This window comes from Phaethon aethereus, assembly GCF_964289735.1.
Source record: "Phaethon aethereus genome assembly, chromosome: 28".
NCBI lineage: Eukaryota > Metazoa > Chordata > Aves > Phaethontiformes > Phaethontidae > Phaethon > Phaethon aethereus.
Window position 1 is genome coordinate 1,866,610 of NC_138604.1, and position 15,677 is coordinate 1,882,286.

At 68.8% G+C, this 15,677-nt stretch overlaps 3 protein-coding genes across 3 annotated transcripts; 1 reads left to right on the forward strand and 2 right to left on the reverse strand.

Annotated features, from left to right (window-relative positions):
• Positions 1 to 2,341: 2,341 nt before the first annotated feature.
• On the reverse strand, positions 2,342 to 6,353 carry CRABP2 (cellular retinoic acid binding protein 2). Its single transcript, XM_082011686.1, has 4 exons — positions 6,025 to 6,353; positions 3,839 to 4,017; positions 3,355 to 3,471; positions 2,342 to 3,240 (listed from the first exon to the last, which is right to left on the reverse strand). The coding sequence occupies exons 1-4, from the start codon at positions 6,092 to 6,094 to the stop codon at positions 3,190 to 3,192; spliced, it is 417 nt and encodes a 138-aa protein (XP_081867812.1). The 5' UTR covers positions 6,095 to 6,353; the 3' UTR covers positions 2,342 to 3,189.
• A 4,740-nt stretch (positions 6,354 to 11,093) lies between these two features.
• On the reverse strand, positions 11,094 to 12,826 carry ISG20L2 (interferon stimulated exonuclease gene 20 like 2; the record flags this gene model as incomplete). The annotated part of the gene is made up of 3 exons (XM_082011537.1): positions 11,094 to 11,207; positions 11,615 to 11,815; positions 12,185 to 12,826. The coding sequence occupies 3 exons, from the start codon at positions 12,824 to 12,826 to the stop codon at positions 11,094 to 11,096; spliced, it is 957 nt and encodes a 318-aa protein (XP_081867663.1).
• Positions 12,825 to 15,677, forward strand: METTL25B (methyltransferase like 25B; the record flags this gene model as incomplete). The annotated part of the gene is made up of 7 exons (XM_082011538.1): positions 12,825 to 13,203; positions 13,727 to 13,839; positions 13,906 to 14,193; positions 14,265 to 14,327; positions 14,400 to 15,130; positions 15,206 to 15,393; positions 15,463 to 15,677. 7 exons carry the CDS (start codon positions 12,825 to 12,827, stop codon positions 15,675 to 15,677), a joined length of 1,977 nt encoding a protein of 658 aa, XP_081867664.1.

The following is a 15,677-nucleotide window of genomic DNA, read 5'->3' on the forward strand; positions in this document are numbered from 1 at the left end:
GCCGTGGGGAAGCAGGGTGGGGGGCTCCCTCCCCACCCTACAGCCCCCAGCCCGGAGGGCAGCGGGGTGAGGCAGCCCTGGGGTGACGGCAGGGGAGGTGATGGTGTCCCCCCCTGTAAAGCGCTGGCTGTCCCCTCCCGGAGCTGATGACGCTTTTGGGGTCACCCCGCTCGCCCGGTTGAGGCATCGGCGTCCTTGGCTGCCCTGAGCCGCTGGCGGGGACAGGCGTGCCACCCCACGTCAGGCAGAGACGCCCCCGAGGCGAGGGGACCTGCGTGTCGTGCCGGGTGTGAGGAAGGGGACCCCAGCGGTGGGACCCCCGGCTGGTCTCTGCCCACGCCCCGGGCAGGGCCAGGCTGTGGCCGTGTGCCGGAGCCCGCCGGGGCACGCGGCCCCGCTGACTCAGCAACGCATCTGGCGTGACACCCCGGCTGCGCCCCACCACCGTCCCTTCGCCGAGGGGCAGCGCCGAGGCCACGCGGCCGCAGAACCGGTGACCCACCCAGAAACCCCCTTTCCGAGGGGGACTGAGGGGTGCAGACCCCCCAAGCCTGGCACCTCTTTGGCCGCCGGTGCATCGGCCAAACCCCAAAATGTGGCGGGGAGGCTTTGCTGGCGGCTCAGCCCCCCGCTTCCCCCAGGACCATGCAGGGTGGGCAGCGACCCGGGGGTGACCCTGGCCGGGGGGGGCTGTGTGTGGGGCGGGCAGCAGCTCAGCCCCTGCTCGCAGCAGCATTGGGGGGCAGGGTGGGGGGCACAGCTTGGCTGAAGCCACTTCAGCCCCTTCCCAGCACCGTGGGGCTCGAGAGGGGGCTGTTATTCCTCCAGCCCGGCTAAGCCCCCCGTACCCCCCCACTTCGGGAGGGACGAAGGCCCCAGCTCCCTCCCAATAGCTCCACTGGCGGCGGGGGGGGGGTCCCAGGGGCGGGGGGGAGGGACAGGAATGAGGTGCAACCCCGAAGGGGCCACATCTCCCACCCTGCTCACCCTCACCGCCCGAAAAGTGCATGACAAATGCAGGGGCGGGGGGCCGGCCCCCCCCCCCCCGGGGTCGGGCATTCATTCCCCCAGCACAAAGCCGGGCGGGGGACCGGGCCCCGCTTTGTCTCCGGCAGATGAAAGGCGAGGGGCCAGCCTGGGCCCCCTCCCCAGCCCGGGGGGCCAGCGGGGCCGGCCGGGGGCCGCCGAGGTCAGCGGGGAGGATTAGTGCCGGATTAGAGGGGCCGGGGGCACCCGAAACCACCCACGCGGGCCCGGGGAGGGGCGGGGGGGCACAGCCCAGAGCATCCCGCAAGGTTTTGGGGTCATTCGCGGCCCCTCCAGCGCGGGGGCCCCCAGCCCCGCACCCCCGCAGCGGCCGGAGGAGGAATTCGCTTTTGTTTCAGGCGCCGCCGCCGTCCGACGCCCCGCGCCGGCGGCCAAGCCTCGGCCCCGCACCGGGGAGGGGGCACACCCAGCCCCTGCACCCACCCCACGGGGCTCCCCCTTCACCCCTTGGCACAGGATGGGACCCCCACGTCCCCAGTGGGCCCCAGCCCGGCCAGATGCTGTGCTGGGGGAGGGGGGTGAGTCCCGAGTCCAGGCAGCCCCATAGACTCCCCCTTCCATCCAGATGCGCCGCCCCTGCTCGTGGGGTACCAGGACCCCCCCCCAACCTGGGGGCTCGGAAGAGAGACGAACTGGAGCCGCCCCCAGGGCAGCGGCGAGAAAGAGGATATTCCTCCGAAGGGGAGACGCGGGAGCGGCGGAGGCGGCGCGGGGGGGGGGGAGCGGGGGGGGGGGGGGGCCAGCTGGTTTCCATTACCGGCTGCTCCCGCCCGGCTGTGGCTTTTTCCAGGTCTCCGGGGTGAAAAACGGTCGGTTTGGTGAAAAAGGGGAGGGGGCCGGATCCAGCGTCCACCCCATCTGCTGGCGCCGGTCCCGCCGGTGCTGCCAGCTGGTGCTGGTTACGGAGCGGGGATGGCAGCAGAGCCGGGCCGCGGCCCTGGCGGCGTTTTGGGAATGGCGACGGGGGCGATGGGCGTCTGCCAAATGTCCACCTGGAGATACCGGAGCCCTTCCTCCCCCCCCCCCTCCTCCTCCCCAGGGAAGGTGTAATTACACCCTTCCCTCTGCTGAACACGCTCCCCGGCGCTGCAGCATCCCACCCGGGGCACGGGGCGAAGCCAAGCCCCCTCCCCGGCAGCTACACCCCCCCCGGGGTAATTAATGCCACCTCCTGTAGGGCAATTAGCAGGCAGCACCCCACGGGAGCAGGCCAGGGAGCCACATCCCGGCAGGCAGCACCCATGGGTGCCCCGGCTCCTCCAGGTGAGCCAGGACAGGATCTCACCCCCCTGCACCGGAGCACGACGCTGCGTCCAAAGCGTGAGCTTCACCCCAGCCCCACCGCCACCCTCCCTGCCCCACGGTTGCCCCTTGCTTCCCACGCCGGGACGTGCCAACCCGGCCACCGCCTTCGCCCCCGGCCCCTTGCGCAAGGGCTGCGGCGCAGGATCGGGGCATGTGCCGGCGGTGCCGGGAGGGGACGGGGACGCCGGGGGGGTTGTAGGACATTTATTGACAAGGGTGGGAGGCGGCAGGGACGAGCCCGGGGTGGGGGCGGGGGGGGGTCGGACGGGGGGGTCGGACCCTGGGGGGGTTCAGACCTGCAGCTGTTACCGCCGCGGTGGCACCAGTTTGGGGTTGTTCGTGTTTCCTCCTGCTACAATATTCACAAATAAATACTGGGGAGGGGGAGAATGAGCGCAGCCCCAGGGCAGGGCGAGGGCCAGGGGCTGCATTAAAAAAAAAAAAAGGAAAATAAATCAAACTGAACCAAAAACAGTTAAAACCAACCCAAAGGGCCAGGGAGGCGGCTGCGTTACCCCCCGCCGCGGCCCCGGCGCCTCTCCAAAAACCGGGTGCTTTGTCTGCAGCGAGGGCAGCGGCAGAACGGGGCCAGAAAACGAGATTTTCCGGCCCCCAGAGAGACTCCGCACCACAGGGAGGGGGAGAAAAAGCTGCATGTGTGTCCCCCCCCCCAAAAAAGGGGTTGCTCCGATGTACCCCCGTGGGAAGAGGCACCCCCTCCCCGCGGCTGTGGGGTGAGTGGAGGGGACCGGAGGGGACACAGGGTGGGTAATGGGGCCGGGGCGGGGGGGACACGGGGCCGCTGGCGCGGTGACAGGGGTCAGCGGAGCCGGGGCGTCACTCCCGGACGTAGACCCTGGTGCAGACGACGTCGTCGGCTGTCATCGTCTGCAAGGAGGGGCAGGGTCACGGTCATGGCCATGGCCCCCACCCCACAGGAGTTTCCCAGCATGCACTGGGGCAGAGATGCTCCCCCCCCTCCCAGGACCCCCTTGTCCTCACCAGGATGAGCTCCCCGTCGTTGGTCATCTCCCTGGACCAGGCTGTCTTGGGCCCCTCGCCCTTCAGCAGCCGCTGCTCGCACACCATCTTGTTCTCGCTCTCCCACTTGGCCAAGCTCTGCGGAGCGGGGAGAGCGCGACGCTGAGCGGTGGCGGGGGGGACGCCCCGAGACGCCCCCGCCAGGCAGGACCATCCATCACCGCCCGCCCCGAGATGGATGGAGCCATTTGGTCCCCGGCCCCGACACTTGCCCGGGTTCATCTGTCACCTGGGGGTGCCCAGAGCGGGACCGGGGAGAGCGCGTGGCCGCGCGCACGCGGACGCGGGAGCTCGCGCGAGCGTGCGCGCACGCGTCGACTCCACGCACGCTCCCGCGAGCGGATGCGCGCGCACGCGTGCGCCGGTGCCCGCGCGCGTGCAAATCCGTGTTCGCGGGCTCCCCAGCGCGCCGGCCCTCGTGCCTCGCGTCAGGATCAGCCCCCACCTTGCAGGGCCGCCCGTCCACCGTCTGCTCCTCGAACTCCTCCCCGATCCTGAAGCTGATCTCGGTGGTGCGGACGGTGGTCGAGGTCTTGATGTAGAAGCTCTCCCCATCCTGCTTGATCTCCACCGCCGGCTTCGAGGCCGCCGCCACCGCGATCTTCCTCAGCATCATGTTGACGCCTGGGGAAGGGGATGGCGGCGTTGAACTCCCCGCCTGCAGCATCCCCCGCCGTGGGGTGACCCACAGCCGGGGAGGTTAAGTGCCTCCCGGGGCTGGATGCGGCCCCGTCTCCCCCTCGTCTCAAAGCCTGGGGACAAACATGGCGGGGACACAGCCCCGGGCCCCCCATTCGGCAGCGACACGTCCCGGGGGGACCCCGAGCACTGCAGGCGGCTCAGGGCAACCCACGGGGGGGATGTAGGAACCCCCCCGCCCCACACATCTGGGACACATCTGGCTCTCATTACCTGGTGGGGAGGGGGGGGCGATGCCAGGGCCGGCTCCGGATGCGCCTGAGGGAAGGGATGGGGGTGATGGCGAGGGTGCGGGGGCAAGCAGCATGGGGTGACGGCGGGGACAATGCACCCGCTCCAGGCTCAGTGACCTGCGTGACCCCTCGAGGGGTCCCCACGGTCCCCCCCCGCAGCCCCCCGCTAGCCGCAGGGCAGCTGGGGCTTTGTCCCCGCTCCCGGAGGCGGCTCATCCATCACTGGAGGCAGCCTGGCTCCCGGAGGGCTGCTCTTTGGGGACATTGTTCCTGTGTCACCCTCTGGCAGCCGAAAGCTGCGGGTGGGCACCCGGCCTGCCCTCCCGGGAGAGCGATTGTGCCCCGGCCACCACCCCCTGCCCCCCAGAGAGGGGCCCTACAGAGAGGGGCTTCCCCCGGCACAGGGGGCACACAGACAGTCCCCTGTGGGGACACAGGTGGGATGTGGGTGCTCGTGAGAGCATCCCTGGGGGGGCAGGGGGGGCTCTGGGAGCCAAATCCCCCTGCAGAGGGGACAGACGCATCCCTGTGGGGTCCCCTCCATGTCCCCACGACCAGGCCCTCCAGGATGCTGCTGCTGGCCAGGGCTGTGGGGCTGGGGTCCCCACAGCCGCCCCCAGGTCCCTTCCCTCCCTCTGAGGCCTGACTCACCCTGGGGTGGGTGCCCAAAACCTGGCTGCGGGCAGATGCAGCCCCCCCGCATCCCCCCTGCGATGCTCGGGATGGGAGGACGAGGAGAAACAGCCCCCGAAAGGAGCAAAATCGGGGGGGGGGGGTGTGAGGCATGATGCAGCTAGATTTGGGGTCTTGAGCTGCTTCCCCCCCCCCCAGCCCCTCCGCCCAGGAGGTCCGGAGGTATCGGCTTCCCCCAAAGTTGCCGAAAGGCTGGGGGGCCAGGGGGGTGACGAAGGGCAGGAGCCCCCCGCTCGCGCCGTGGGAAAGGAAGAGCGGCTGCCTGCGGGCTGGCAGATTTATTTTCCTGCTGAGGTTTCTCTGAGCCAGTTTCACCGGTGGGGCTGGAGGGGGGAGAGGGGGCGAGGGGGGGGAAGAGGGGAGTGAAATCCAAGAAAGTGATAATTATGCTGAAATATTTGTTACGTATCCCCTAACCTGGAAAATATTCTGCTCCGGCAGCTCCCCGGCAGGCGAGGAGGGGGTCAGGCAGAGGGGAGCCGGCGGGGGGGAGCTGGCTCTGGCCCTGCTCAAAGCGCCGGGGTCCCCCACAGCCTTGTGCCCCCCGCTTTCCCCCCCCCCCCACCATGGGTCCTGGCCACATCAGCCCCCCTCCCCGCTTGCAGCCGGGACACGGCACTGTGGTGGGTGGTGGAGGGGACCCGAAATGAGCCCTGTGGGGATGGGGCACCCACGCAGCGAGGTTCCTCTGGGGTTTTGGGGCCCCCGTGGGGCAGGTGAGCCCCACTGAGTGCCTTTGGGGCAGCAGGCGCAGGGTGCTGGGGCGAGGAACCCCTCGGTGTGAAGGGGACCGTCATGGTGGCAGGTCTTGTGGGGGAGAAGTTGGGTTGGGGGTCCCCCCCCGTGCCTCAGTTTCCCCAGTGCGGAAGCAACACCGAGGGCTTTGTGAAAAGGGGGAGCGGGAGGGGGTCCCCTCCCGCACACGGGGCCCTGCGACCCCCCACCCCGGGCTGGCGGAGGGTTTTGGAGGGGAGATGGGGGGCAGGACCCCGGGGGTCGCACTCACCCAGCGCCTTCAGCAGCTCCTCGAAGTTCTCCGAGCTCTTCATCTTCCAGTTCCCGGAGAAGTTGGGCATCGCGGCTACCGGGGGCGGGCACCGGCTGGGGAGGGGGGGAAACCGAGCGGCACCGAGCGACCCGCCGCTCCCTCCGCGCCGGCCCCGGCCCCGCCGCTCTCCCGTCCCGTCCCGTCCCGCCCGTTTTATTGCCGGGCTGGTCCCTCCCGCTCCGCCCCCGCTCCCGGCCCCGCTGCCGGGGGCTCCGAGTTCACCTGCGGGGCTTCGCACCGGGGGGGCACCCCCGGGAGCCCCCCCCGCACCGACTTGCCCGCCCCAGCTGCGTGCACCCCCCGAATCTGCCTGCACCCCCCTGAACTACTCACACCCCCCCTCCCAGCTACCTACACCCCCCTAGCCTGCCCACAGCCCCCCCCAACTGCCCGCATCCCCTCCAACCGACCCACACACCTGCACCCCCATAATCTGCACCCCCCTGAACCGCCTGCACCCCCCTAAACTGTCTGCACCCCCCCCGAACTGCCCACATTGCCCCCCGAGCTCCCTGCACCCCCCTGGAGCTGCCTGCACCCCCCTAAATCTGCCTGCACCCCCCTAAATCTGCCTGCACACCCCTAAATCTGCCTGCATTCCCCAGCAGCCCACTGCCCGGGCACCCCTGAGTGTGCGCACGCCCGGAGGACGCCGGGGGCACACATGTTTGCACACATGCCTTCACACGCGTGCAGACGTTCGCACACGTGTGTGCAGGCAAGGTGCAGGTGCTCCTGCACGCACATCCACGCGCGCGGACATCAGCAAGCTTCACGCGCACGCAATTTGTCCGCCACACGTTCACAGACACGCGTGCGCGCCCGTGCACACACGTGTGCGCACGGGGACGGGGAGCGGCAGGAGGGCGGGGGGGGCGCGTCACCAAACGCAGCCGGCGGCCCTCGCCGCGCGGCGGGAGGTTTGCTTTGGCTGCGGGCCTGGGGGACGGCGAGAAGATTAACTGCTAACGCTAGATTAAACCCCTGATAAATTGGGACGGGGTAAAGCGTGATGATTTATTTTCCGGGGGTTTCTCTCCTCGGCAAACGGCCGGAGGAAGGTGCCGCACGGGGCAGGTTGGGCCGCGGCGCCGGTCCCGGGCATCGCAGCCCCGGCCGAAAGCCGGCGGGCGTGCAAGAAATGGCGTTTCTGGTTCATCGACAGCTCTGAAATGGAAGGAGAGAGATTTTTGGCTCCGGTTTGGGGTGAAAACACCCCACTAGAGTCACCGTCACCCCCCTCCCCTCCTTCCCGGCCACATCCCTCTCGCCCCCAAAAATCTCCGGGCTGCGACGCTGGCGAGCCAAGTTCTGGCTTGCAGCGAGTCTCTAATCCCCCGAAGAACAGGATTTATAACAAAGAGCTGACATAACCTTACCTACAGCGACGCAGCTGCTCGACGCGATGCCAGAGCGGACAAGGGACGGGGACGGCGCTCGGTCGGGGAGGGGGTCCAGGGGGGGGTCACCCCAAGCCCTTCATCCTGGGGGTGCGGGAGCCATGTGCCCCCATCACGGAGGAACGGGATGGGGCGATGCCACACATTTGCTTCAAGTTTGGGGAAAGTGGGGAAAAAAACCCAAACTTGCCCCATTTGCAGGAGAACCGGAGGAGGGGGCTGGGGTGGGACCTGCCTGCAACCCCCCCAGGCAACCCCATCCCCACGGGGACCCCTCATCCCGGGGCTGTGCTGGACACCGCGACCCCACAGGGTTATGAACGCCGGCCCCGGTAGCCCCACATCTGGAAGGGATCCTGCCGGGAAGGGCGGATAAAGCCTTCGCACCCCACCCTCCTCTCCCTCCTTCCCATCCCGGGAAAGCCCTGGGGTGAGTGGGCAAACACCGGCACCAAATAACTCCCCCGAGAGCCAGTGATCCCCGGGAAGGCCTCGGATTCATCGGGAGAGGCAGAGGCTTGGCGAGGAGCCGCATCCCGGTGCTTGGCTCAGCCTCTGGAAACAGCCGGCACCGGCGGCCGCCGCCGCCCCACTCCCCCTTCCCGGCAGGACGAGCTGCAAAAATCCTCGCAAACCGCAGAAATCCTGAGCACCCAGAGCGCTGAGCGACCCCCTCGCCCGGGCACGGCTCCCTCCCCGCCTCGGCACCCCCGTGGGTCCCCCCCAAATGCTGTCAATGCCCCAGGGCCCCTCGGGAGGGGACGTGGGCCCCTCCCCAGGGGGTCCCCCGCTGCCCCCAGCCTGTGGGGCACCCACATCCCACCGGCTGCAATGAAGCTGAAGCCACTGGGGGCTCATTTCTGACCCCCCACTGCATTGGGAGAGTGGATGGGGGGCTCCAACGCGAGGGGCCGGGGCGGCGAAGCCCCCCGGGCTGGGGGTAGCCGCGGTGCGGGGCTGAGCGAGGGCAGGTCGCCTGTCGCCTCCGCCCCACATCCCAGTAAATGCATCCCAGCTGGCGGGGGGCAGCCCCCACCGCCACGCCCGCTGCGGAAATGAAACGCAGCTGGACGGGGCGACCATGGCCTGCCCCAGCCCAGCGGCCACCGGGGACCCCGGCTGTGGGGCAGGAGGGAGCCCACGTGCCCCACGGCCTCTGCTGCGCGGCTGGCTGCCGGCACGGTGGGACCCTGCCCCAGCCCCGGCCCGCGGCCGAAGGGGTCGGCGGGTGGGACGCAAGCGAAGCCCCTCCGACCCCGAGCCGCCGGCCGCATCCAGCGCCTGGCGACAAGCTGGGGCCGGGCCGCCTGCTTCTCATTTCCAACGACATAAAAAACTTTTAACGACCGGCCATTTATAACCCAGCTCGTAAACCCCCCCGCTAATCGCTTCCAAACCCAGCCCAGACACAAAGGCTCCCGGCTTCTCCTCCACGCTCTCACCTTCCTTCGGATTTTGGGGCCATAATAACCTTCCCACCCCCTCCCGTGCCGTAGGGATGAGCGTGCAAGGCAGGCCCGGGCACACGCGTGTGCACACGCAGGCGCAGGGAGGGGGAGAGCCATGCAAAGCTGTTCCCTCTCCCCAAAACCACCCCTCTAGAGCCCGGCCCGTGGGATGCTCAGGCACCCGCTCCCGGCACGCCGCAGGGGGACCCAGATTTTCGTGTTTAAGCCCCAAAGAAAAGGGGAACGCCCCCCCACACACGCTGAAGGGGCTCGGGGTGGGTTCTGCCCCCCAAAATTCCCTCTCTGTCTCTGCAGCCGGCAGCCGGGCGCAGCCACGTAAACATGCTGAAAGGCTGGAAAAAATGACGCGTGCGCCGGGGACTCGGGACCGCCGCCTCCCCCCGGCCCGCGGGGCCGCATCCAGCCCAGCGAGGCGGAGGGGATCCCCCAAGGCGGCGGCTGGCTCAGCACTGGCCCCGGCACCGCTCCCAGCAGCTGGAGCCGCCGGTGACGAAGGAGGTGACGAGGAGGAGCCGGCCAGCAGCCCGGGCAGCGCTCGGCTGTTTTGGCCGCCCCAGCTGCCCAGTGACGCCAGCAGTGGGGACCAGCTGGCTCCCCGGCACCCCACGGTTCAACCAGAAAAGGGGGCAAGGTGGGGGGGTCCCCACAAGCCCTGGGCAAGGGGAAGGGGCCAGATTGTACCTGGCGCAAAGAGGAGGGGGAGGAAGGGTCAGCAGGAGGCAGATGTTGGCAGGCGCTGGGTGACGGCTGACAGCACCCACCCAAGGGGCCCGCGAACCCGGCTGCTCGCGGCGGCGCTGCCAGGGCTCCCTGTGGCCAGGCGGGAGCTGGCGGGGAGGAACGGCACCATCTCGGCAGCGGGCGCTTGGCCGGGGCCCTCTGGCTCTGCACCCGTGTGAACGTCACCAGCGAGCTCAGCCCGCGGCGCTGCCTGCGGCCCCTGCCTGCAGCCCCTGCCTGTCCCTGCTCCGCCAGTGCTCGTCTCAGCCCCACGCTTCTCCCCTCCTGGCCCCTTTCACTGGCCAACCTTGCCGAGCTGGGGGGCAACTGCTTCGATTTCAAACGACATTTGAAAGTTCATTAGTGACACATGCTCAAACCTTGTAATTGTTTTAGATCCTTGTTTCATTGGCGTGGAGGGGAAGCTCACGAGAAGCCCGGATGCCTTCCCCTCTGCCTGGTGTGGGTCGCACCGCTCCCCGCACACCCGGGGCAGAGTGCTGTCCCCAAGGTCTGGAGCTCCTCTCCATCCCCCAAGCCACCGCCGAAAGGAAGGGGTCATTAATCATTTCTTTTTAATTAGGATTTTGTACATAAACTTCTCAGTTCAAAGCAGCCCCCCTGGGGGCAGATCGAGAACTCAGGGCACGTTCAAGAGTTCAGGGAACGACCGCACATCGGTGTTCGGAGGCATCTGCAAAGGACCCGGTGTCCCCGGGGGGAGCGCGCGGGGTGGCACGGCGCAGGCGGACGGGTGACACCGGTCCCCCTGTGCCCGGGCTCGTCCCAACCCCGCACTTGCAGCAGCACTTGCACAACGAGGAAGATGGCACCCAAATAATCGAGGGCGAGCAGCTCCGAAATCAGAGCGGGGACTTTCTGGCGGGATCTGCTTCCCGCCCTCTGGGCGCTGCCCGCTCCCACGCCTCCGCTGCGGCGCGGAGCCCTTCGGCGGTTCCTGTCCTTGTCAGAGGTAGTTTTGCAAGACAGAAAGAACCGGGAGGGGAAGGAGCCCGCCCAGACACTGCTTCCCCCGGTGACTGGGTCTGCACTCGGGGCGAGCACAGCCGTCAGAGCCCCAGCACTGCATCCAGACTCGCAGTCCCGCTCCGGCTTGGGCCCTGCTGCACTATCAGCACCTCTGGCAGCACCGAGCTGTTCTGGGGTGGGCGCAGGACCCAAGAGACCCCCCAGGAAGGCACAAGCTGACCCCAGCTCTCCCCTGTGACCCTGGGGGAGGATGGAGCGAAACAGCAGCAGCACAACAAGGCACATCTGGGGCACAGGGACGAGGGCTGGTCGCACCCAGCTCCATGCTCCCACTGTCTGTCCGTCCCCGCTACCTCGCCTGGATGGACAGAGCAGACCCTTGGCACCCACTGCTCCTCCCCATGGGCTCTGGGCCCCTCCTGGGGTGCAGGACTGCGCTGTAGGGCTGTCACTCCTGCTCGGGGTTCAGCATCAGGTGTTGCTCCCACTCTGCCTCCACCACCTTGTAGAGCTCCATGGTGGCTCGGGCATCCTCCACTGAGGAGTGGCCGCTCTTCCCGACCTGTTGGGGACAGAGACAGGGGGTGGGCACAGGCCGAGCCACCGCTCCAACACCGGCTGAGTGGGAAAAAGCCCCCGCCGATGCTGAGGGGGCTGAGCTGAGGGGATCTCTCCTCCTGGGGCTGGCTTCCAGGGAAGGGGAAACTGAGGCAAAGGGCTGCCTTGCTCCAGGACCAGCAGCAGTGGCTGAACTCAAGGTGCCCTGGTCTCAAGATGGTGGGAGAAACCCCAATATTTCCCCAGGAACAGACGTCCTCCCCCTCCTGTCAACCCGGTGTGGCACAGGGGGATCCCCACGTCGCTCCTCAGATTTTGGGGGAACACGGGGAGCTCCTGGCTGAGGCAGCAGCCTCACAGCGGCACCCTGTGGTGGCCACCAAGACCGGGGAGGAGGATCGGCCGAGCTACCTGGATGTCCTTGTGCAGCAGCTCCTTGGTGAGGCGTTTCAGGGAGACAGAGGTGTTCTCTGGGAAACCGCCCTTACGGTTCAGCAAGGGGATTCGGGACGTGTCCCGGGTGAGCGCCTTGGGGTGGAAATACTTGAGCGCCTTGAAGTCGTTGTAGATGGCGTGGCCGACCACAATCTTCCCGGAGAGAATGTGCAGAATCTGAGGAGGGGGGGATGAAAAGGAGGTTTAAGACACTCGGTAGCCCATTCCATTCCCTGTGGAAGTCTTCTGCCCCACAGCAGAGCACTGTTCACACCCAGGGATGTGGGGCTGCCCCACTGCCAGCGGGGAGAAGCAGGTCAGTGCAAAGACATGGGCCTGAATGGGAGCAGTGGCAGCGTGGGGAGACGCTGCAGAGGCCAGATGGGGATGCAGGCAGGCCCTGCCTGCACAGGCGAGTGCCCACAGCCTGACAAACCCCACAAACGGCCCTCAAAGCCCAGGAGGCGAAGAGCCCAGCCCCGCATGTCCCCCCTGCCCCAGGCTGCATCACCCCCCAAAATGCAGGTGGGGGCGGCAGAGCCGCACCTCTCTCTGGGCCTTGCTGAAGGGGACCGCGTTCACCATGTGCTGCCGCCGAATGCCGCTCCAGCGGGTGCGGTAGTCCACGATGGGGGCGGCAGGGCGGATGTACTGGTCATACACGACATCGCCCTGGTAGCCCACGATGCTGCAGCGGGCCAGGTCGCTGGTGCGCCCGCCAGGCCCTGTACCCACCATCTCACAGTCTATGGCCACCAGTTTGCTGGGTGGTGGGGGGATGCCGGGGGCTCTGTGGTTTCCCTTAGCCACGCCACAGGCCGTCGCCTTTGGCTTTGAGGGAAACGCCGTCCCTTCGGAGCCGGTGAAGCCATTCTGCGTGGCCGCGCCGGGCTGGGTGATGGGCGCAGGACCGTTCGCTTTGGGGCATGGCTTGGGCTGGAGGGAGTTCGGCTTCTCCGGGCCCCTCCCAGCCGCCCCCTGCCTCTTGCTCCTCCTGCCCCGGGGGACCGGCTGCTTCTGGGAGCCGCTCCCGGGCTGGGCCGCCGGCAGCTGCTTCTGCCTCAGCACGCCCCGCCGCTCCAGCGCCCGCCGCCGCTGCAGGAAGCTCTTGTGCTTTCGGTTGCCGGTCTCCTTCTTTCTGGGGCGCTCGGAGGGGACGAAGTCCACGTTGAGGATCAAATCATCCATGGCGGGCCCCGGCGGCGGGGGCCCACGACAGCCCCCAGCCAGCCGGGCCGGTCCTGCCGGCGGCGGGGAGAGGCAGCTCAACACCGGGGTCCCCCCAGCACCGACACCCCCGACGCCGTCCCCCCGCAGCCCGGCCACCCCCCCTCACCTCACCTCCCCGCCCCGGAAGCGGAAGCTGCCCCCGCAGCGAAGCGGCGCGTGGCCGGCGCGGACCGGCACTCGCCGCTACCACGCATGCGCGCGGCTCTCCCTGGGCCCTAGTGACGCAATAAGTCTGAGCCCAGGCGGGTGGCTCCGGCTCCGCGCATGCTCGCTGGGCGCCGGGTGGCCGAGCGCGCATGCGCAGCACTGCGGCGGGAACCCGGAGGGGCCGGGCGGTGAGTGGCGCGTGGGGCCGCTCTGGCCCGCCGGCTCTATGGCCTGGGCGACCTGGAGGGGCCTGACGTCTCGGGTGACGCCAGGGCGATGGCAGGGCCTGGAGCGACGTCACAGCTCGTCGGCGCTGCCCAGCGAGGGGTGTCGGGGAGCTTGCTCGAGCTGACTGGTGATGTCACGGCTGGGTGACATCATGGCTGCGGGAGGGCGATTTGCATCCCTGGTGATGCCATGGCCTGATGATGTCATGGCTGCAGGGCGTGCCTCCCTGGATGATGTCACAGCCAGGTGACATCATGGCTGTGGGAGGGCACATAATCTCCTTGCGTGATGTCATGGCCCACTGATGTCATGGCCCCTGAGAGATGTTCTGGCCCAATGATGTGACAGGCCTGTGAGGTCACAGCCAAAGGAGGGGGGTGGCAGCCTGGGCTGACACTCCCTGGGGTGATGTCAGAGACCCAGGGAACACATCCCAGAATGACATCAGAGCCCTAGGGGTGACGACATCCTGGCCGCCCCCAGGCACCGCCATGGCTGCCCCCCCATGCCTTGGCCTGCAGCAGGAGCAGCAGCGAGCGGCTGACATCATCCGCCTCCTGACACTCTACCGGCCCCTGCTCGACGCCTACGTCATCGTGAGTGTCCCCGCGCCCTCCGCGTCCCCCCACGCCCCCCGCCCCACTGACCCCCTCTCCCCGCAGGATTTCTTTGCAGAGGGGCTGTGGGCGCAGCTCCCCCCGCCCTGGCAGGCTGCCCTGGCCACCGCTGCCCCCCCACAGCTGGCCGGGCTCCTGGGGGGCAGCAGGGGGCCGGGGGCCGCCTGGCCCCTCTCCCTCCTGGCCTTTGCCGCCGCCGCCCGGGCCCTCGCCTTCCCCCGGGGGCACCCGGGGGGTGCCCTGCACCCCCCCTGCCAGAGCACCCACCTGCACCCCCTGTTCCGCTGCCACGTCAAGCCCAAAAAGCAGCATGAGATCCGGCGCCTGGGGAAGGTGGGTGCCCCCCACCCCACCACCCCCCAAATTGCTCCTGCGACACCCCCCAACCCCTCCTCTCCCCCCAGCTGCTGCAGCGGCTGAGCCAGGCCACCGGCTGCGACCGCGTGGTGGACATCGGAGCAGGGCAGGTAGGGGCAGCGGGTGATGGGGGAGCCCTGGGGGATGTCCCCCCCCCCGGCTGAGCCCATGTCCCCTCCTAGGGCCACCTCTCGCGCTTGCTGGCCTTTGGCTTTGGCTTGTCCGTCACGGCAGTGGAGGGAGACAGCCGCCTGGCCAGCGTGGCGGAGCGCTTTGACCGGGAGCTGCTACAGGAGCTGAGGAAAATGGGGGTGCAGGGAAACGAGAAGCCCCCCCGGTGCCGCCAGAACCCCCCCTGCCGCACGCCCTCTGCCCTGACACCCCGGGGACCGCGCCACGTGGCCGGCCGCCTGGACCCAACAGCTCCCTGGGGGGAATTCCTGCTGCCCCCTGACCCCCCGGGGCTGGGCTCTGCCGCCAGGAACCCCTTGGGGGGTCCGAGGGGGTCAGAGTTGGGGGAGCGGGTGCTGGTGACGGGGCTGCACGCCTGCGGTGACCTCAGCCCGGCCCTGCTGCGCCACTTTGCCCGCAGCCCCGCCGTGGCCGCCGTGGCCTCGGTGGCCTGCTGCTACATGAAGCTGTCCACCCCCCCAGATCCCCCCGATTTTCCCCCTGGCTACCCCCTGAGCACCTGGGTAGCCGGGTTACCGGGCCACGAGCTCTCCTACCGGGCACGGGAAGCTGCCTGCCACGCGCTAGAGGAATACGCGGGGCGGTTGGGGAGGGAAAGCGACTGCCTGCGCGCCCACTGCTACCGCGCTGTCCTCGAGACCCTCATCCGGGCGGCCGACCCCAGCAAAAAGCACCTGAGGGTGCAGACAGTGAAGAAAGCGCATGCCCTCACCTTCCCCCAGTGAGTTTGGGGGACACTTCCACACACCCCTTTCTGTCCCCCTCTTTTCGCCCCCTGTGTGACATTACCCCACAGGTACGCCCGTCTGGGGCTGCCCTGCGTGGGGCTGGATCCATCCGCCATCCCGCTGGACTCAGAGGCCGTGCGGGCCATGTTGGCGCAGCAGCACAAGGTGGTGGCTTTCTTCAGCCTGACGCTGCTGCTGGCTCCGCTGGTGGAGACCCTCATCCTCCTCGACCGCCTGCTCTACCTGCGGGAGCAAGGTGGGTGGCGGGGCGGCGGTGGGGAGGGGGCGACGGAGCTGCTGGTGCCGACCCTCCCTCTCCCCGCAGGTTTCCAGTGCGCCCTCGTTCCCCTCTTTGACCCCCGGTTCTCCCCACGCAACCTGGTGCTGGTGGCCGCGCGGACGCCCCTGGGCGCGGTGCTGTCAGGCCTGGATGAGGACAGCAGCGAGGACGAGGACATGGGGGTGGCAGAGCCTCCCAGAGAGGGGGAGAGCCCCCCAGCTCCCGGTGCCAGACTGGCCGCTGAGCACAAACCACAATAA